We start from the raw sequence: 19,956 nt of genomic DNA on the forward strand, positions 1-19,956 counted from the left end.
ATTCAACATAACCTCTGTGGTCTTATACTCTATGACCCTATTAATAAAGCCCAGGATACTGAATGCTTTATTAACCATTGAGTCAACTTGCCACCTTCAGTGAGTTTTGCATGCATACTCCCAGATCCCTCTGCCCCTGCACTCCTTTAGAATTGTATCCTTTATTTCAAACTGTCTCTCCATGTTCTTCCTACCAAAATGAATCACCTCACAATTCTCCGCATTGATCTCTGCCACCTGTCCTCCCAATCCACCTACTTGTTGATGTCCTTTTGAGGTTCTGCCCTCTCCTCCTCACAGTTTGCAATGCTTCCCAGTTTTGTATCATCTGCAAATTTTGAACTGTGCCCTGTACACCAAGGTTGAGAAAAGTAGGTATCCTAACGCTGACCCCGGGGAACTCCACTACAAACTCCAGCCCAAAAAAACATCCATTAACCACCACTCTCTGTTTCCAGCCACTCAGCCAATTCCAGATCCATGATGCTCCTGTCCCTTTTATTCCCTGAGGAATGTGGAGAAACAAAACGATTGGAAGAGGTTGCTGTTGGACATTTTATTTAGCCCATCCCATAATACAGTCAGAAAATGCATTCTTTCAAACTGTTTGCTTTAAGCAAAGCCAGTGATTACATCATTACAATTCAAGCAGGAAAATACAGCCAGGGGTCCATTACAGATGGACCTTCCTGGTTACAGTGTGAGACAGACAGAAAATAAACAGAATAATTATCAGCGGAAGCATTAATCTCAGCCTGTCACAGATTTACACAGAGATGGTCCTTTTGTGGAGCTGTGTGGACTTCCTAGGGAGGTTATTCTGGGCATTCTAGCGATCTGCCCCAGGGTGATACCCCAAACACTAACTTTTTTATTCACTCTCTCCACCACTGATGCACAGTAGCAGCTGTGTATACCATTTACAAGATGCACTGCAGCGGCTCACCAAGGCTCCTTATATAGCACCTTCCAAACACATGACCACTGCCATCTAGAAGGACAAGGGCAGCAGACACATGGGAACACCACCACCTGGAAGTTCCCCTCCAAGTCACTCACCTTCCTGACTTGGAAATATATCGCTGTTCCTTCACTGTCGCTGGGTCAAAATCCTGGAACCCTCCCTCCCTAACAGCACTGTAGGTGTACCTACACCACATGGACTGCAGCGGTTCAAGAAGGCAGCTCACCCCCACCTTCTCAAGGGTCAATTTGCGATCGGCAATAAAATCTGGACTAGCAAACGGTGCTACATTCCCATGAAAGAAATTTTTATAAGTCCTTCCCAATTTAGAAATCCAACACCAAATACTTCCCGCAGGATCTGAATTCAATCTTAAATGTTCTCTGCAGTGACAGCACCCTGGAAACTGCTTAACCCACACCTGGCAAAGCTTTAATGAGTAGCATTCCTCTGTGAGGTTTAGATGCTGTGCACACACAGAGTGACCCCACTGTAGTTTTCCCAGAAGTGACAATCACTAGGAAAATTACCATTGTACCACAACCCCTTTAACCGTCTGACTGTATGGACAACGAAGGGACCCCCCAGCTTCTCCTTTATGTGTTCAGCTACCTCCCTCGCATGATTCCTATGCTCCCATCCTTTCATGGAATTCTGGATTTTTCCTCTATCGAGAGGGGTTTTATTTTTAGCATATGAGATAACACAATTCACACCATTCAATCTGAAAAAGTGAAAATAATTTGGGCCAGTAACACAGTGATTGTCATACCCTCCAACATCATCATAGATTCGAACGGACCAATAAATCCAATCATATTTCTTTTTCAAAGCATCGCATAATTTGCCTGCCAGCTTCTGGTGATCGTGGGTATCCTCTCTTTTTATCATTTTCTCAACATCTATCTTTGCCTGGTCATCAAACTCATTGATGCACTTGTCAATCATAGATTTCATCTTTCCTTCAATATCATTCATTTTCTTTTCCCACTCATTCTTTATGGCAGCTTCATCATTCCCGGTGATGGCAGTTTGACCAATGAGAGCAATCAGGCCAATACACAAGAGCTCTTTCAGACGGGCACACATGCTTTCCATTAGGCGCCGGCTTCTCTGATCATATTTCATGGTGGTCTCCAGAATGGGGTCTGAGAAGACAGCTGATTTATCCATAATGCCGTCATAGAGAGTGTGGAGATTCTGATCTCCTTTACTATTTGTAAAGTGTGCCAGAAACTCAGCTTTCTCTTTCTCCCTGTACTCTGGTTGAGCTTTGGTTATTTCCATGTACTTTCTGAACTGGTTTTTCAGATTCTCTTCAACTGTGAAATATTGATTGTTAATCGTACTCTGCTCTATTGCCCTCAGAACCTCCCCAAGCTCATCTGAAATCACATCCAACTTGTTCTTGACTTCTGAGAACTGTTCCTTCATGTACGCCAGCTCGGGACTATCGTTATTACCCACTACTAACTTTAGCACCACTCCAGCTAACCCAATAATGGGCCCTATCACTCCAGCTGCAGAAGCAAACTTCTCCAAATTTTTAAACACTTCCATAGCCTGTGCAACACCTGCAATAGCCCCTGTCAGTTCCAATGCTTGCTCTGCTTCATCAGCCATTGTGCAGAGTGAAGGTCTTGGCAGGAGATGATTATGATGATGATGATGGGATACTCGCTGTACAGTGGCTGGAAAATAAACATTGAAAAGCAATTTTTAGCAGTTTGCAGCTTTGAATTAGACTGGGGTGTGTTGTAACTTTAGTGGGGACCAAAAACAAGTGGGAAAAAAGAGATCTGCATTTCTGTAGTACCTTGCACAACCCCAGGATATCCCAAAGTGCTTCACAGCCAATTAGGTGCTTTTGAAGTGTATTCACTGTTGTAATGTGGGAAACACAGCAGCCAAATTGAGCTCAGCAAGATCCCACAAACAGCAATGTGATAATGACTGAATCTGTGATGTTAGTTGATGCATAAATATTGGTCAGGACACCAGCGATAACGCCTCTGCTCTGCTTTGAAATTGTGTCACAGGATCTTTTACATCCTTTGCAGAAGGTAGATGGTGCCTCGGTTTAACAACTCGTCAAAAAGACGAATCTTCTGGCAGTGCGGCACTGGAGTGTCAGCTTTGATTTTTGTCTCAAGTCTCTGGAGTGGGACTTGAACTCACAACTTTCAGACTCAGAGACAAGGCCAGAGATTGCGCTGGGTAATAGATCAGCTCGCCATTATTCCAGGCCATTTACTTCAAAAGGTCAAAGTCCGAGGGGCACAGTAGGTTACAGGATGCACCTTTGCACAGAGGAGAGACACTGGGGCAGGGGAGAGACACTGGGGGAGGGAGAGACACTGGGGCAGGCAAGAGACACTGGGGGAGGGGAGAGACACTGAGAAAGAGGAGAGACACTGCGGAAGGGGAGAGACACAGGGGCAGGGGAGAGACACAGGGGCAGGGGAGAGACACTGCGGAAGGGGAGAGACACAGGGGCAGGGGAGAGACACAGGGGCAGGGGAGAGACACAGGGGCAGGGGAGAGACACTGCAGAAGGGGAGAGACACTGGGGCAGTGGAAAGACACTGGGAAAGAGGAGGGTGCGAGAGGAGGACCCTGTGACAGGCAGTCAGCAGCACCTAGAGGAGATTGCAAGAGGGGGACCCTGGGACAGGTAATCAGCAGTACCTATTGGATCTAGTCTATCTAGAGGATCTAGCATCCAGTCTATACTCAAGTATGAATAAGGGTAAAATAAAAGCAAGGGTCCATATTTTATTTAGTTAAGATATGTCTGGGGAGCTTAGTCCTGTGATTTGCACATCCTGCGCTATGTGGGAAATCCTACATGCTCCTGGCGGCCTGGGTGACCATGTGTGCAGGAGGCGCCTCTGACTGGAACAACTCGAGCTCCAGGTTTTGGTGCTTGAGCAGCAGCCGGTGGCACGATGGTGCATTCACAAGGCCGAGAGGTTCATGGACAGCACGTTTCAGGACGTGGTCACTCTACAGCTTAAGGAAGTGAAAGCAGAGAGGGAATGGGTGACCACCAGACAGAAGAAGGGGACCAGGCAGATAGTGAGGGAATCTCCCCGAGTGCATCTCGCTCACAAACCGTTTCTCAGCCTTTTGGAAAACAGTGAGAGTGACGGTTCCTCTGTGGAGGCCAATCAGAGACAGGGCCATGGCACTGTGGGTGGTCCAGCTGCTCAGGGGGGAGGAAGAAGTCTGGAAGGGCAATAGTGGTAGGGGATTTGTTAGTGAGGGGAGCAGACAGGTGCTTCCGCAGCCATAGACGTAACTCCAGGATGGTATGTTGCCTCCTGGGTGCCAGGGTCAAGGATGTTATTGAACGGCTACAGGGCATTCTGAAGGGGGAGGGTGAACATCCAGAGGTCATGGTCCATGTTGGGACCAATGACATAGGAAGAAAGAGAAATGAGGTCTTGCAAGCAGACTTTAGGAAATTAGGAAGGAAATTGAAAAGCAGGACTTCAAAGGTAGTAATCTCCGGATTACTCCCTGTGCCACACTGTAGTGAGTATAGGAACAGAAAGATACAGCAGATGAATGCGTGGCTGGAGAGATGGTGCAGGAGGGAGGGTTTTGGATTCCTGGGGCACTGGGATTGTTTGTGAGGAGGTGGGACCTGTACAGGTTGAAGGAGTTACATCTGAACGGGAATGGGACCAACATCCTCGCGGGGAGCTTTGTTAATGCTGTTGGGGTGGATTTAAACTAAATTGGCAGGGAGATAGGATCCTGAAAAATAGTTCAGAGGGGAGAGAAGCTGAGATGGAATTAGAAGTTAAAACGCTAGCAAGTGAGTCTGGAAGGCAGAGGAAACATAGGCTAGATAAGAAAGAAGTGAGTTCAGCAAGGCTAAATGGAATATATTTTAATGCAAGGAGCCTGAGGAATAAGACAGATGAGCTGTGGGAGCTGACAGATAGGCACGTGGGAGTATCATATCAGAGCTATGACTGTGACTTGGCTAAAAGAAGGACAAGATTGGCAGCTCAACATTCCTGGTTATAGGATATTCAGATGAGATAGAGAGGGGGATAGAAGAGGATTGGAGGGTAGCTAATGTAACCCCACTATTAAAAAAGGGAGGCAGAGAGAAAACAGGGAATTATAGACCAGTCAGCCTGACGTTGGTAGTGGGGAAAATTCTAGAGTCCATTATAAAAGATTTAATAGCTGAGCACATGGAAAACAGTGGCAGAAACAGACAGAGTCAGCATGGATTTATGAAAGGGAAATCATGCTTGACAAATCTACTGGAATTTTTCGAGGATGTAACTAGTAGAGTTGATGTGAGGGAGCCAGTGGATGTGGTTTATTTGGACTTTCAGAAGGCTTTCAACAAACTCTCACATAAGAGATTGGTGCGTAAAATTAAAACGCATGGGATTGGGGATAGTGTATTGAGATGGATAGAAAACTGGTTGGCAGACAGGGAACAAAGAGTAGGAATAAATGGGTCTTTTTCCAAATGGCAGGCAGTGACTAGTGGGGTACTGCAGGGATCGGTGCTGGGACCCCAGTTATTCACAATATATATTAATGATTTAGATGAGGGAACTAAATGTAATATCTCAAATTTGCAGATGACACAAAGCTGGATGGGAGGGTGAACTGTGAGGAGGATGCAGAGATGCTTCAGTGTGATTTGGACAAGCTGAGTGAGTTGGCAAATGCATGGCAGATGCAGTATAATGTGGATAAATGTGAGGTTATCCACTTTGGTAGCAAAAACAGGAAGGCAGATTATTATCTGAATGGCTATAAATTGAGAGAGGGGAATGTGCAACGAGACCTGGGTGTCCTTGTACACCAGTCGCTGAAGGTAAGCATGCAGGTGCAGCAGGTGGTAAAGAAGGCAAATGGTATGTTGGCCTTCATAGCTAGAGAATTCGAGTACAGGAACAGGGATGTCTTGCTGCAATGAGACAGGGCCTTGGTGAGACCACACCTGGAATATTGTGTGCAGTTTTGGTCTCCTTATCTGAGGAAGGATGTACTTGCTATAGAGGGAGTGCAGCGAAGGTTTACCAGACTGATTCCTGGGATGGCGGGACTGACATAGAAACCTATAAAATTCTAACAGGACTAGACATGGTAGATGCAGGAAGGATGTTCCCGATGGTGGGGAAGTCCAGAACCAGGGGTCACAGTCTGAGGATACGGGGTAGACCATTTAGGACTGAGATGAGGAGAAATTTCCTCACCCAGAGAGTGATGAGCCTGTGGAACTCGCTACCACAGAAAGTAATTGAGACCAAAACATTATATGTTTTCAAGAAGGAGTTAGATATAGCTCTTGGGGTGAAAGGGATCAAAGGGTATGGGGAGAAAGCGGGAGCAGGTTATTGAGTTGGATGATCAGCCATGATCATAATGAATGGCGGAGCAGGCTCGAAGGGCCGAATGGCCTACTCCTGCTCCTAGTTTCTATATTTCTGGCGGGTGGGGGGGGGGGGGGTTGCAATATTGATCAAAGAATCAATTATAACAGTGAGGAGGGATGATACCTTGGAAGGATCATCAATGAAGCCATATGAATAGAAGTAAAAATATAAAAGGGTTAAACACGCTGTTGGGTGTGTACTATAGGCCCCTAAACAGTCAGGGAGAGATAGGGGATCAAATGTGTAATCAAATTTCAGAGAAGTGTAAGAATAATAAGTAATAGTAGGGGATTTTAACCACCCAAATATTAACTGGGATAGTTTTATTGTGCAATGTAGGGAGGGAGGAAAATTCTTAAGTTGCATCCAGGAGAACTTTTTAGCCAGTACGTAGAAAGCCCAGCAAGGGAGGGGGCAGTTCTGGACCTAATATTTGGAAATGAACTCAGGCAGGTGGAAGGTGTTTCAGTCTGGGAGCATTTTGGAGATAGTGACCATAACTCAGTTAGATTTAGGATAGTTATGGAAAAGGATAAGTTTGGGCTGGGACTAAAATTTCTAAACTGTGGAAAGGCTAATTTTACTAAGATGAGAGACAATTTGGCTCAAGTGAACTGGGAGCAGCTACTTGCAGATAAAACTGTGTCAGAGCAGTGGGAGGCATTCAAGGAGGAAAGAGTGAGAGTACAGGGCATATATATTCCCATAAAGACAAAGAGGGGGACCAAGTCCGGAGAACCCTGGATGTCAAGGGATATAAAGGTTAGGATTAAGAAAAAAGAGAAGCTTGTGGCTGATACCTAGGCTCAATACAGCAGAGTCCCTAGAGGAGTATAAAAAGTGCAGAGAGGAACTTAAAAAGGAAATTAGGAAAGCTAAGAGAATGCATGAGATTGGTGGGTAGAAGAAAGGAAAACCCAAAGGGGTTTTTTAAATATATAAAGAGCAAGAGAATAACTAGGGGAAGAATAGGGCCAACTGGGGACCATAGAGGTAATGTGTGTGTGGACCCGGAAGATGTGGGTACAGTCCACAATGAATACTTTGCATCAGTCTTCACAATGGAAAAGGACGACGAGGTGTCAGGGTGGAGGACTGTGAAATATTAGAGGAAATTAACATAGAGAGAGAGAGGAGCTACTCGTGGGTTTAGTGGAATTAAAAGTGGATAAATCCACAGACCCAGATGAGGCGTATCCAGGCTGTTGAGGGAAGAGGGAAGAGATATTGGGGCACTGCCAGTAATTTTCAAATCCTCTCTGGCCACAGGTGAGGTGCTAGAAGACTGGAGGACTGCTAGTGTTGCCCCCTTATTAAAAAAGGAAGGGATAGACCAGGAAATTACAGGCCAGTAAGTCTAACCTCAATGGTAGGGAAGTTACTGGAAAGCATTCTGAGGGACAGAATTTATCTGCACTTGAAGAGACAGATTAATCAGGGGTAATGGATTAGTTCATGGAAGATTGTGGTTAACAAATTTGATCGAATTTTTAGAGGAGGTGACCAGGAGTGTTGATGAGTGGCAGGTTGGTCAAGAAAGTAAGAGCACATGGGATTCAAGGCAAAGTGGCGTGTTGGATCCAAAATTGGCTGAGAGGCAGGAAGCAGCGGGTGATGGTGGACGGATGTTTCTGTGACTGGAAGTCTGTTTCCAGTGGGGTTCTGCAGGGTTCGGTGCTGGGGAGCTTGCTGTTTATGGTGTACAAAATGATTTGGACTTAAATATAGGGAGTATGATCAAGAAGTTCGTAGATGACACGAAAATTGCCAGGGTGGTAAATAGTGAGGAGGATAGGTGTAAACTGCAGGAGGATTTCAGTGGACTGGTCAGGTGGGCAGAGCAATGGCAAATGGAATTCAACCTGGCAAAGTTTGAGGTAAAATGCTTGGTGAGGGCTAACAAGACAAGGGATTACACTAGATGCAGGAAGGATGTTCCCGATGGTGGGGGAGTCCAGAACCAGGGGTCACAGTCTGAGGATACGGGGTAGACCATTTAGGACTGAGATGAGGAGAAATTTCCTCACCCAGAGAGTGGTGAGCCTGTGGAATTCGCTACCACAGAAAGTAGTTGAGGCCAAAACATTGTATGTTTTCAAGAAGGAGTTAGATATAGCTCTTGGGGCGAAAGTGATCAAAGGATATGGGGAAAAAGCGAGAGCAGGCTATTGAGATGGATGATCAGCCAGGATCATAATAAATTGCAGAGCAGGTTCGAAGGGCCAAATGGCCTACTCCTGCTCCTAGTTTCTATGAATGGCAGGATCCTTGAAAGTACTGAAGATCAGAGACACCTTGGTGTGCAGGGCAGGTAGATAAGTTGGTTAAGAAGCCAAATCGGGTACTTGCCTTTATTAGCTGAGGCATAAAATACAAGAGCAGGGAGGTTATGTTGGAGCTGTATAAAATGCTGGTTAGGCCACAACTGGAGTACTGTGTACAGTTCTGGTCATCACATTATAGGAAGGATGTGATTGCACTGGAAAGGGTGCAGAGGAGATTTACCAGGATGTCGCCTGGGCTGGAGGGTCTGAGCTATGAGGAAAGATTGGATAGGCTGGGGTTGTTTTCCTTGGGGCATCTAAGGTTGAGAGGGGACCTGATAGAGGTGTATAAGATTATGAGGGGCATAGATAGGGTGGATAGGAAGGCACTTCATTCATTAGTAGAGGGGTCAATAACCAAGGGGGAATAGATTTAAGGTAAGAGGTAGAAGGCTAAGAGGAGAGTTGAGGAGAAATTTTTTCACCTAGAGTGGTGGGAGTCTGGAACTCACTGCCTGAAAGGGTGGTTGAGTCAGAAACTCTCATAATATTGAGAAGTATTTAGATATTCACTGGCTTTGCCACAGCCTCCAGGGCAATGGGCCAAGTGCTGGAAAATGGGATTCGTGTAGTCAGATCTTTGTTGATCAGCGCAGACATGATGGGCCAAATGGTCTCCTTGTGTGCTGTAGGCTTCTCTGAGTCTATGAGACACTGGGACAGGGGAGAGACACTGGCGCAGACAAGAATCACTGGGAAAGAGGAGAGACATAGAGGAAGAGGAAAGACACTGGGGCAGGGGAGAGACACTGGGGAAGAGGGGAGCCACTGGGGAAGAGGAGAGACACTGGGGCAGGGGAGAGACACTGGGGAAGAGGGGAGACACTGGGGAAGAGGGGAGACACTGGGGAAGAGGGGAGACACTGGGGAAGAGGAGTGACACTGGGGAAGAGGGGAGACAATGGGAAAGAGGAGAGGCAATGGGGCAGGGGAGAGACACTGGGAAAGAGGGGAGACACTGGGAAAGAGGAGAGTCACTGGGGAAGAGGAGAGACACTGGGGCAGGGGAGAGACACTGGGAAAGAGGAGAGACACTGCGGCAGGGGAGAGACACTGGGAAAGAGGAGAGACACTGGGGCAGGGGAGAGACACTGGGAAAGAGGAGAGACACTGGGGCAGGGGAGAGACACTGGGGCAGGGGAGAGACACTGGGGCATGGGAGAGACACTGGAAAAGAGGAGGGTCACTGGGAAAGAGGAGAGACACTGGGAAAGAGGAGAGACACTGGGGCAGGGGAGAGACACTGGGGCAGGGAAGAGACACTGGGGCAGGGGAGAGACACTGGGGCAGGGGAGAGACACTGGGGCAGGGGAGAGACACTGGGGCAGGGGAGAGACACTGGGGCATGGGAGAGACACTGGAAAAGAGGAGAGTCACTGGGGAAGAGGAGAGACACTGGGGCGGGGGAGAGACACTGGGGCAGGGGAGAGACACTGGGGCAGGGGAGAGACACTGGGGCAGGGGAAAGACACTGGGGCATGGGAGAGACACTGGAAAAGAGGAGAGTCACTGGGGAAGAGGAGAGACACTGGGGCAGGGGAGAGACACTGGGAAAGAGGAGAGACACTGGGGCAGGGGAGAGACACTGGGGCAGGGGAGAGACACTGGGGCAGGGGAGAGATACTGGAGCAGGGGAGAGACACTGGGAAAGAGAAGAGACACTGGGGAAGAGGGGAGACACTGGGGAAGAGGGGAGACACTGTGGAAGAGGGGAGACACTGGGGAAGAGGGGAGACACTGGGGAAGAAGGGAGACACTGGGGAAGAAGGGAGACACTGGGGAAGAGGAGTGACACTGGGGAAGAGGGGAGACAATGGGAAAGAGGAGAGGCAATGGGGCAGGGGAGAGACACTGGGAAAGAGGAGAGACACAGGGGAAGAGGAGAGATACTGGGGCAGGGGAGAGACACTGGGAAAGAGGAGAGACAATTGGGAAGAGGAGAGCCACTGGAAAAGAGGAGAGCCACTGGGGCAGGGGAGTGACATTAGGAAAGAGGAGAGACATAGAGGAAGAGGAAAGACACTGGGGCAGGGGAGAGACACTGGGGAAGAGGGGAGATACTGGGGAAGAGGAGAGAAACTGGGGAAGAGGGGAGAAACTGGGGAAGAGGAGAGACACTGGGGCAGGGAAGAGACACTGGGGCAGGGGAGAGACACTGGGGCACGGGAGAGCCACTGGGGCAGGGGAGAGACACTGGGGCAGGGGAGAGACACTGGGAAAGAGAGACACTGGGGCAGGGAAGAGACACTGGGGCAGGGGAGAGACACTGGGGCAGGAGAGAGCCACTGGGGCAGGGGAGAGACACTGGGGCAGGGGAGAGACACTGGGGCAGGGGAGAGACACTGGGAAAGAGGAGAGACACTGGGAAAGAGGAGAGACACTGGGGCAGGGGAGAGACACTGGGGCATGGGAGAGACATTGGAAAAGAGGAGAGTCACTGGGGAAGAGGAGAGACACTGGGGCAGGGGAGAGACACTGGGAAAGAGGAGAGACACTGGGGCAGGGGAGAGACACTGGAGCAGGGGAGAGACACTGGGAAAGAGGAGAGACACTGGGCAAGAGGAGAGACACTGGGAAAGAGGAGAGACACTGGGGAAGAGGGGAGACACTGGGGAAGAGGGGAGACACTGGGGAAGAGGGGAGACAATGGGAAAGAGGAGAGGCAATGGGGCAGTGGAGAGACACTGGGAAAGAGAGGAGACACTGGTAAAGAGGAGAGACACAGGGGAAGAGGAGAGACACTGGGGCAGGGGAGTGACATTAGGAAAGAGGAGAGACATAGAGGAAGAGGAAAGACACTGGGGCAGGGGAGAGACACTGGGGAAGAGGGGAGATACTGGGGAAGAGGAGAGAAACTGGGGAAGAGGGGAGAAACTGGGCAAGAGGAGAGCCACTGGGAAAGAAGAGAGACACAGGGGCAGGGGAGAGCCACTGGGAAAGAGGAGAGACACTGGGGCAGGGGAGAGACAGTGGGAAAGAGAAGAGACACTGGGGCAGGGGAGAGACACTGGGAAAGAGGAGAGACACTGGGGCAGGGAAGAGACACTGGGGCAGGGGAGAGACACTGGGGCAGGGGAGAGACACTGGGGCAGGGGAGAGACACTGGAAAAGAGGAGAGTCACTGGGGAAGAGAGAGACACTGGGGCAGGGGAGAGACACTGGGGCAGGGGAGAGACACTGGGAAAGAGGAGAGACACTGGGGCAGGGGAGAGACACTGGAGCAGGGGATAGACACTGGGAAAGAGGAGAGACACTGGGGCAGGGGAGAGACACTGGCGCATGGGAGAGACACTGGAAATGAGGAGAGACACTGGGGCAGGGGGGAGACACTGGGGCAGGGGGGAGACACTGGGAAAGAGGAGAGACACTGGGGCAGGGGGGAGACACTGAGGTGGAGGCAGGACACTGGGGCGAGAAGGGGTACGGGGCTGGAGGATTGACACTGGGGTAGATGAAACACAGTGGGGCAGAGGAGAGTCATTTATTTGCATTGATTTTGATATTTTAGGAGGTATTAACGTGCTAACTCAGACTGAAACGCAGTTCTGTGTTACGGACTGATCGGCCCCTTCAACTGAGAACTGACCCTTTAACAATGATTCTCTAGCAGCAAGAAACACCTTTAGGAGTGAGCCCACTTTTAACAGTAAGTGGCCCCTTTAACATTGAACAGCTTCTTCAACAGTGAGTGTCCCCTTTAACAGTTTGGGCGAACTCTATACGAGCAGCTCCTTTAACAGCAAAATACTGGAAAGGGTATATTCCCTGTCCACTTGCCCTGAGGTGGGGTGTGAGGGCAGGAACAAGGGGTAAGCAGCCAACAGAGACTAAATGGTATTGGGGTCCGAGCTGCATCACCCAACTGTTAATTCACATTCATTGCCAATGCTGCCGCCTGTATTGGAGCTGCTGGGAAATCCAGGCAGGCAGGAACACTAACTCAGCTTGGCTGCATCTTGACCCCACTAGAAACCCCGGGTTTACTAAGCATGAGCAGGTCAGTGCTCATGTCAGAGGTCAGCTTACCTTCGGGAAGACCTCACTCCTCCCTGGACCAGGCTATGGTTGTTCTAGTCGGGGTAGCAGTGCGCTCTGATACTTGCCTGGGTCCCCTGCTCTTGGCAACAGCCTGGCTCCGCTTTCCAACAGGAACACACACACCAAAGTGAGGAGAGCTGGAGTAGCTCTCTGAGTTGAGGCTGTGAACGCAGCAGCTTTTAAATATCTTGCATGACCGCCCTCCCCAATTTCGACAAGAGTAGGCGGGATTAATCTCTCCTATAAGTGAAAGGAACATCCCACACGTGGGTGGCAGCTGAAAATTGCTCGGAGCACTGAATGCCGCCTGACTGCAGACAGATTTATCGTAGAATAATACAGCGCAATAGGAGGCCATTCAGCCCATTGTGTCTGTGCCGGTTCTTTGAAAGAGCTATCCAATTACTTTCACTCATGCCCCCCCACCCGCTCTTTCCCAATACTCCTGTTTGCCCTTCCATATTTCTTCAATTCCCTTTGAAAATTATGATTGAATCTGCTTTTTCCGCCCTTTCAGACAGCACATTCCCAACAACTCGACTCGTTGAGTAAAAATTGTTTCTCCTCGTGTTGCTTCTAGTTCTTTGGCCAATGCTCTTCAATCCGAGACCCTTTGGTTACCAACCCTCCTGCCAGTGGAGACATTTTCTCCTTATTTATTCTCTTAAAACACCTCATCATTTTGAACACCTCAATTAAATATGCTTTAACCTTCTCTGCTCCAAGGAGAACAATCCCAGCTTGTCCAGTCGCTCCGTGTAACTGATGTCCCTCAGCTCCGATAGCATTTGATTAAATCCCCTCTACACCTTCTTGACATTCTTCCCAATGTGTGGAGACTAAAATTGACACAATACTCAATATAATTGCATGAGAAACAGTTCAGAGAAGGTTCACACAACTGATTCCTGGGCTGATGGAGTTGTCTTATGAGGAGAGGTTGAGCAGATTGGGCCTCTGCTCATTGGAGTTTAGAAGAATGAGAGGTGATCTTATCAGATATGAGATCCTGCGGACACTTGACAGAGTGGAGGCTGACCCCTTTAACAGTTTGGGCCAGCTGTATCAGCAAGCAGCTCCTTTAACAGTGAAATGCTGGAAAGGGCATGTACCCTGTCCACTTGTCCTGAGGTGGGCTGCTTCCCTTGTTGGGGGGGGGGGGGGGCGGCGGTTTAGAACTAGGAAACATTTAAAAATGAGGTATCTACCATTTAACACTGAGATAAGGAGAACTTTTAAAATCTCATAGGGTTGTTCTTCTGTGGAGTTCTCTTTTTTTATATTTATTCTTTCATGGGACATGTGCATCATTGACAAGTCCAGCATATGTGAAACATCTCTAATTGGACTTGAGCTGAGTGGCTTTCTTGGTCATTTCAGAGGGCAGTTAACAGTCAACCACACTGCTGTGGGTGCGTTTGGAGTCACATGTAGGCCAGGATGGGTAAGAATGGAAGATTTCCTTCTCTAAAAGATATGAGTGATCCAGATGAGTTTTTACAACAATCGATGATAGTGTCATGGTGTTGCAGGGTGGCCGAGTTGTGCTATTAGTGATGGAGCTGATCTGCAGACACTTCTTGGGTGGAAACATTAGGTTTATTTACAATATACTCAGCAGCAACTACACGTGTGCTTTCAACTCCAACTCTATCTTTACATTGACTGCTGAGTAGCCCACACTACTCTCCTAATGGTTACTACAGATCATGTGATCTTGCCTAACAAATATTATTCTTAAAGGTACATTGCACACAAAAAAAAACCATAGTTACTACACATGGTAACATGAGACAAGCTTTCAATTCCAATCTAAATTCCACCAGCTGCTGTGATGGGAATTGAACCCATATCCCCAGAGGATTCATCTGGATCTCTGGATTACTAGCCCAGTAACATTACCATTCTCAGCCCTACTTGCCAGAATTGTTCCCCATGCTGGATCATCTAGATAAGTCATGACCAGAGAGCAGTGGAGGCAGGGTCATTGAATAAATTCAAGGCTGAGTTAGATAAATTCTTGATTGACAATGGAGTCAAGGATGATGGGGGCGCAGGCAGAAAAGTAGAGTTGAGACCACAATCAGATCAGCCATGATCTGATCAAATGGTGCAGCAGGCTCAATGGCCTACTTGGCGAGACCGCAAGGTCCTTGCAGTGAACGGGACCAGAAAATCCTGACTGCTGGTTGGAGTCATACCTAGCACAAAGGAAGATGGTTGTGGTTGTTGGAGGTCAGTCATCTCAGCTCCAGGACATCACTGCAGCAGTTCCTCAGGGTAGTGTCCTCGGCCCAACCATCTTCAGCTGCTTCATCAATAACCTTCCTTCCATCATAAGGTCAGAAGTGAGGATGTTCACTGATAATTGCACAATGTTCAGCACCATTCGCAATTCCTCAGATACTGAAGCTGTCCATGTCCAAATACAGCAAGACCTGGACAATATCCAGGCTTGGGCTGACAAGTGGCAAGTAACATTCGCACCACACAAGTATCAGGCAATGACCATCTCTTGCAAGAGAGAATCTAACCATCACCCCTTGATGTTCAATGGCATTACCATCACTGAAACCCCCACTATCAACATTCTGGGGGTTACCATTGACCAGAAACTGAACTGGACTAGCCATATAAATACTGTGCTTACAAGAGCAGGTCAGAGGTTAGGAATCCTGTGACGAGTAACTCACCTCCTGACTCCCTAAAGCCTGTCCACCATCTACAAGGTACAAGTCAGGAGTGTAATGGACTACTCCCCACTTCCCTGGATGGGTGCAGCTCCCACAACAACCAAGAAGCTTGACACCATCCAGGTCAACAGGGAAGCAATGGCGTAGTTGTATTGTCACTGGACCAGTAATCCAGAGACCAGGTTAATGCTCGAATCCTGCCACAGCATTAAAAAAATCTGGAATTGAAAATCTAATGATGACCATGGAACCATTGTCGATTGTTGTAAAAACCTATCTGGTTCACTAATGTCCTTTAGGGAACGAAATCTGTTGTCCTTACCTGACCTGGCCAGACCTATAGCAATGTGGTTGACTCTTAAATGCTCCAGGGCAATTAGGGATGGGTAATAAATGCTGGCCTGGTCGGTGATGCCACATCCCATGAAGGAATAAAAAAAAAGGCCGCTTGATTGGCACATCCATAAACATTCACTCCCTCCACCACCAGCAGCAGCAGTGTGTACCATCTACAAGATGCACTGCAGGAATTCACCAAGGCTCCTTATACAGCATCTTCCAAACACATGACCACTACCATCTAGAAGGACAAGGGCAGCAGACACATGGGAACACCACCACCTGGAAGTTCCCCTCCAAATCACTCACCATCCTGACTTGGAAATATATCGCCGTTCCTTCACTGTCACTGGGTCAAAATCCTGGAACTCCCTCCCTAACAGCACTGTGGGTGTACCTACACCACATGGACTGCAATGGTTCAAGAAGGCAGCTCACCACCACCTTCTCAAGGGCAACTAGGGATGGGCAATAAATGTTGGCCCAGCCAGCGAAGCTCACCTCTCATGAATGAATTTTTAAATTTTAAGTGGTATGGGATAAGCAGTATAAGGAGCTAGATCACTGATCCACCATGATCTAAGAGAATGGGGGAACTGGCTCAAGGAGCTGAATCGTTCATGTTTGCAATTGATTGCAGCCTGAACTCTAGGGAAGCCTTAGATAGCTGCAAACACCTGAAATCTAGCAGCCTGGCTAGCTTCATCGAGTGTGAACTTCACATAATGATGAGCCCTATTGTAGAGGGCATCTTCACTTCCTTGATACATTTATGTGCCGAGGACTGTGGGATGCCGCATAGCTCCCCTGTGGATCCCTGGAACAATCTGCAGGCAGAAAAATTGAGTGTGGCAGTGACCTTCAGGGGCACTGGCAGAGGATGTCTTCCCAGTCCATGGGGCATTAGATCCTCCTGCAGAATGTGGCAGATGTGATCCATCAGCTCTCTTGACAAGGGAGATGGGTGCAGAATTGTCTGTCACTCATCTCCACACAGGAGAGTCTTCTGCGGTAGACCCTTGGTCATACGAGTTGCCACCTTGGGATGGGCCTAACCTCCTCCCCCAGATCTTGGACCTCAGGTTGGGCCTCCTCTTGTAGCTTGGTAAGGTGACACCAGGCTCTTCTCCTCTTCCTCAGTGGGATCACTGCCATCAATAATGCGGCATTGACCACAGGCTCCATTCATCAATCCTCCTCCTCCCTGGGGAATGATAGATGCAAGAGATTAATGAACACTGGGCAGATACAATAGGCTCCCCACTGACACTCAGAAATACAATGTCTTGCCTGAGAGCTGTGTCTGTGCTAATAGCTTCTCACTGATGCAGCCTTGCAGCTGAGGCGTACACTCACATATCTAGGTGCCCTCAATACCACTCCTGATACTTTACATCTCGATCACACAGACCTTCAAAGAGCTTTGGACACATCATGAAATGTGTGACTTTACCAAAGGAATTCCTGCATATATTATCATGTAGTCTAATCAACCTTAACTTGCGCTTCAGCAATGACCGGATGTCTTTTGGCCTGTCATCCATGCCAATTGGATGAAGCACATTACCGACTTTCATTGATGATCTGGTGCATATGCAGCAGATGTGCTTCCTAGACCCTTAGAGTCATAGAGCCAGAGCGGTTTACAGCACAGAAAAAGGCCCTTCAGCCCATTGAGTCTGCGCCAGCCAAACAAGTACCTAACTATTCTAATCCCATTTTCCAGCACTAGGCCCATAGCCTTGTATGCTATGGCATCGCAAGCGCACATCCAAATACTTCTTAAATGTTATGAGAGTTTCTGCCTCTACCACCCTTTCAGGCAGTGAGTTCTAGATTCCCACTACCCTCTCGGTGAAAACATTCTTCCTCACATGCCCTCTTGCAGATCCTGCCTCCAGCTCCTTAACTTAAATCTATGCCTCCTGGTTATTGATCCCTCCACCAAGAGGAAAAGTTCCTTCCTGTCTACCCTATCTATGCCCCTCATAATTTTATACACCTCAATCATGTCCCCCCTCAATCTCCTCTGCTCCAGGGAAAATAACCCCAGTCTATCCAATCTCTCCTCATAACTAAAACTCTCCAGCCCAGACAACATCCTGGTAAATCTCCTCTGCACTCTCTCTAGTGCAATCACATCCTTCCTATAATGCAGACAATACTCTAGCTGTGGCCTAACCAGCATTTTGTACAGTTCCAGCATAACCCCCCTGCTCTTATATTCTATGCCTCGGCTAATAAAGGTAAGTGTCCCATATGCCTTCTTAACCACCTTAACTACCTTAAGGGACTGGTGGTCATGCACGCCAAGGTCCTTCTGATCCTCCATACTTCCCAGGGTCCTACCATTCATCGTGTGTTCCCGTGCCTTGTTTGTCCTGCCCAAGTGCATCACCTCACACTTATGCAGATTAAATTCCATTTGCCACTGATCAGCCCATCTGACCAACCCGTCTATATCCTCCTGTAATCTAATCTCCTCACTATTTACCACCCCACCAATTTTCGTGTCCTCCGTGAACATACTGATCAACCCTCCTACATTCAAGTCTAAATCGTTTATATATACCACAAACAGCAAGGGACCCAACACTGATCCCTGTGGAACCCCACTGGACACAGGCATCCAGTCACAAAAACACCCCTCGACCATCACCCTCTGCTTCCTGCCACTCTGCCAATTCTGGATCCAATTTGCCAAATTGCCTTGGATCCCAAGGGCTCTTACCTTTGTTATCAATCTCCCATGTGGGACCTTATCAAAAGCCTTGCTGAAGTCCAAGTAGACTATGTCAAATGTATTGCCCTCATCTACATAATTAGTCACCTCTTTGAAAAATTCAATCAAATTGGTCAGACATGACCCCCCCTTAACAAAACCATGCTGACTGTCTTTGATTAAACCCTGCCTCTCCAACTTGTTTACACAGTTTTGATTGATGTCGGTTTTGTCAGTTCAAACTAAGCTGTGGCCCATCAGAGGTTTCACACATTGCTGAGTGCCTCAGGGAAAACTTGAACAGCACTTGCTTCAAACAGATCCACCTGCCAACTAAAAAGTGCTGACAACACAAAGAGCTGAATGAAAGCTGCCATTGTGCTGCAGTGTGACCTGGATTCTTACTTGGCATACTCCAGTCATGTGACGAACTTTCTGACAGCAGCGATTATTATGGAGGTGGAAGGCCATTTGACCCATCTTCATTCATCCATCCAGAGAGACTACAGTTCCTTCACTGTGGTATCTAATTCATAGGTATGATTGCAGTCGCTGGAGATTTTACACCCTGATCCCCAATTACTTCAGCTTGATTTGACTTCCTTGATACCACACCCAGCCAAATGCTGTATTAAGTTACATACGTGTTGAAACATGCTCTGGGCAGCTTCTTAGACAAACAAAACACATTTTATTGACATGGGAGCTTCTGTGGCTGCTTTATCTAGCCAGCCCCTCATACAACCATGTCCTAGGAAACTCCTCCTCTAGAATTTATTCACCTGTGCTAGCTACACATTGCTAGAATGGATCACAAGGACCCCTAACCAGTCGAACTGATCTTAAAGTGACAGTCATCGCAATACGAACATATAAAATAGGAGCAGGAGTGGACCATTCAGCCTCTCAAGCCTGCTTGACCATTCAATAAGATCGTGGCTGATCTGTTTGTGTTTTGAGTCCCACATTCTCGTCTACCCGCTTTGATTCCCTTGCCTGAAAGGAGTCTATCTACCTCTGTCTTAAAAATATTCAATGACCCCACCTCCACCACCTTCTGAGGCAGAGAGTTCCAAAGTTGCACAATCCTCAGGGAGAACAAAATTCTCGTCATCTCTGTCCTAAAAGGGTGACCCCTAATTTTAAAATAATGACCCCTAGTTCTGAACTCACCCACAAGAGGAAATATCCTTTCTACACCCACCCTGTCAAGCCCATTCAGGATCTTGTATACTTCAATCCAGTCACCTCTCACTCTTCTAAACTCCAGTGGAAACAAGCCCAGTCTGTGCAACCTTTCCTCATAAGACAACCCACTCATTCCAGGTATCAATCTAGTAAACCTCCTCTGAACTGCCTTAAATAAGGAGACCAAAGCTGCACACAGTATTTGAGGTGCGGTCTCACCAATGCCCTGTATAACTGAAGCATAACATCCTTACTTTTATATTCAATCCCTCTC

At 48.0% G+C, this 19,956-nt stretch overlaps 1 protein-coding gene across 1 annotated transcript; it reads right to left on the bottom strand.

Moving 5' to 3' along the window:
- Positions 1-1,081: 1,081 nt before the first annotated feature.
- On the bottom strand, positions 1,082-12,922 carry LOC121279151 (protein rapunzel-like). The gene is made up of 2 exons (XM_041190136.1): positions 12,806-12,922; positions 1,082-2,655 (listed from the first exon to the last, which is right to left on the bottom strand). Exon 2 carries the CDS (start codon positions 2,585-2,587, stop codon positions 1,424-1,426), a length of 1,164 nt encoding a protein of 387 aa, XP_041046070.1. The 5' UTR covers positions 2,588-2,655; positions 12,806-12,922; the 3' UTR covers positions 1,082-1,423.
- Between the last annotated feature and the right edge of the window lie 7,034 nt (positions 12,923-19,956).

The sequence above is a fragment of the Carcharodon carcharias genome, chromosome 6, assembly GCF_017639515.1.
Source record: "Carcharodon carcharias isolate sCarCar2 chromosome 6, sCarCar2.pri, whole genome shotgun sequence".
Classification (NCBI taxonomy): domain Eukaryota; kingdom Metazoa; phylum Chordata; class Chondrichthyes; order Lamniformes; family Lamnidae; genus Carcharodon; species Carcharodon carcharias.

Excerpts from the sequence above, each read along its gene's own strand:
- LOC121279151 (XM_041190136.1), bottom strand. The coding sequence starts at position 2,587 with ATGGCTGATGAAGCAGAGCAAGCATTGGAACTGACAGGGGCTATTGCA.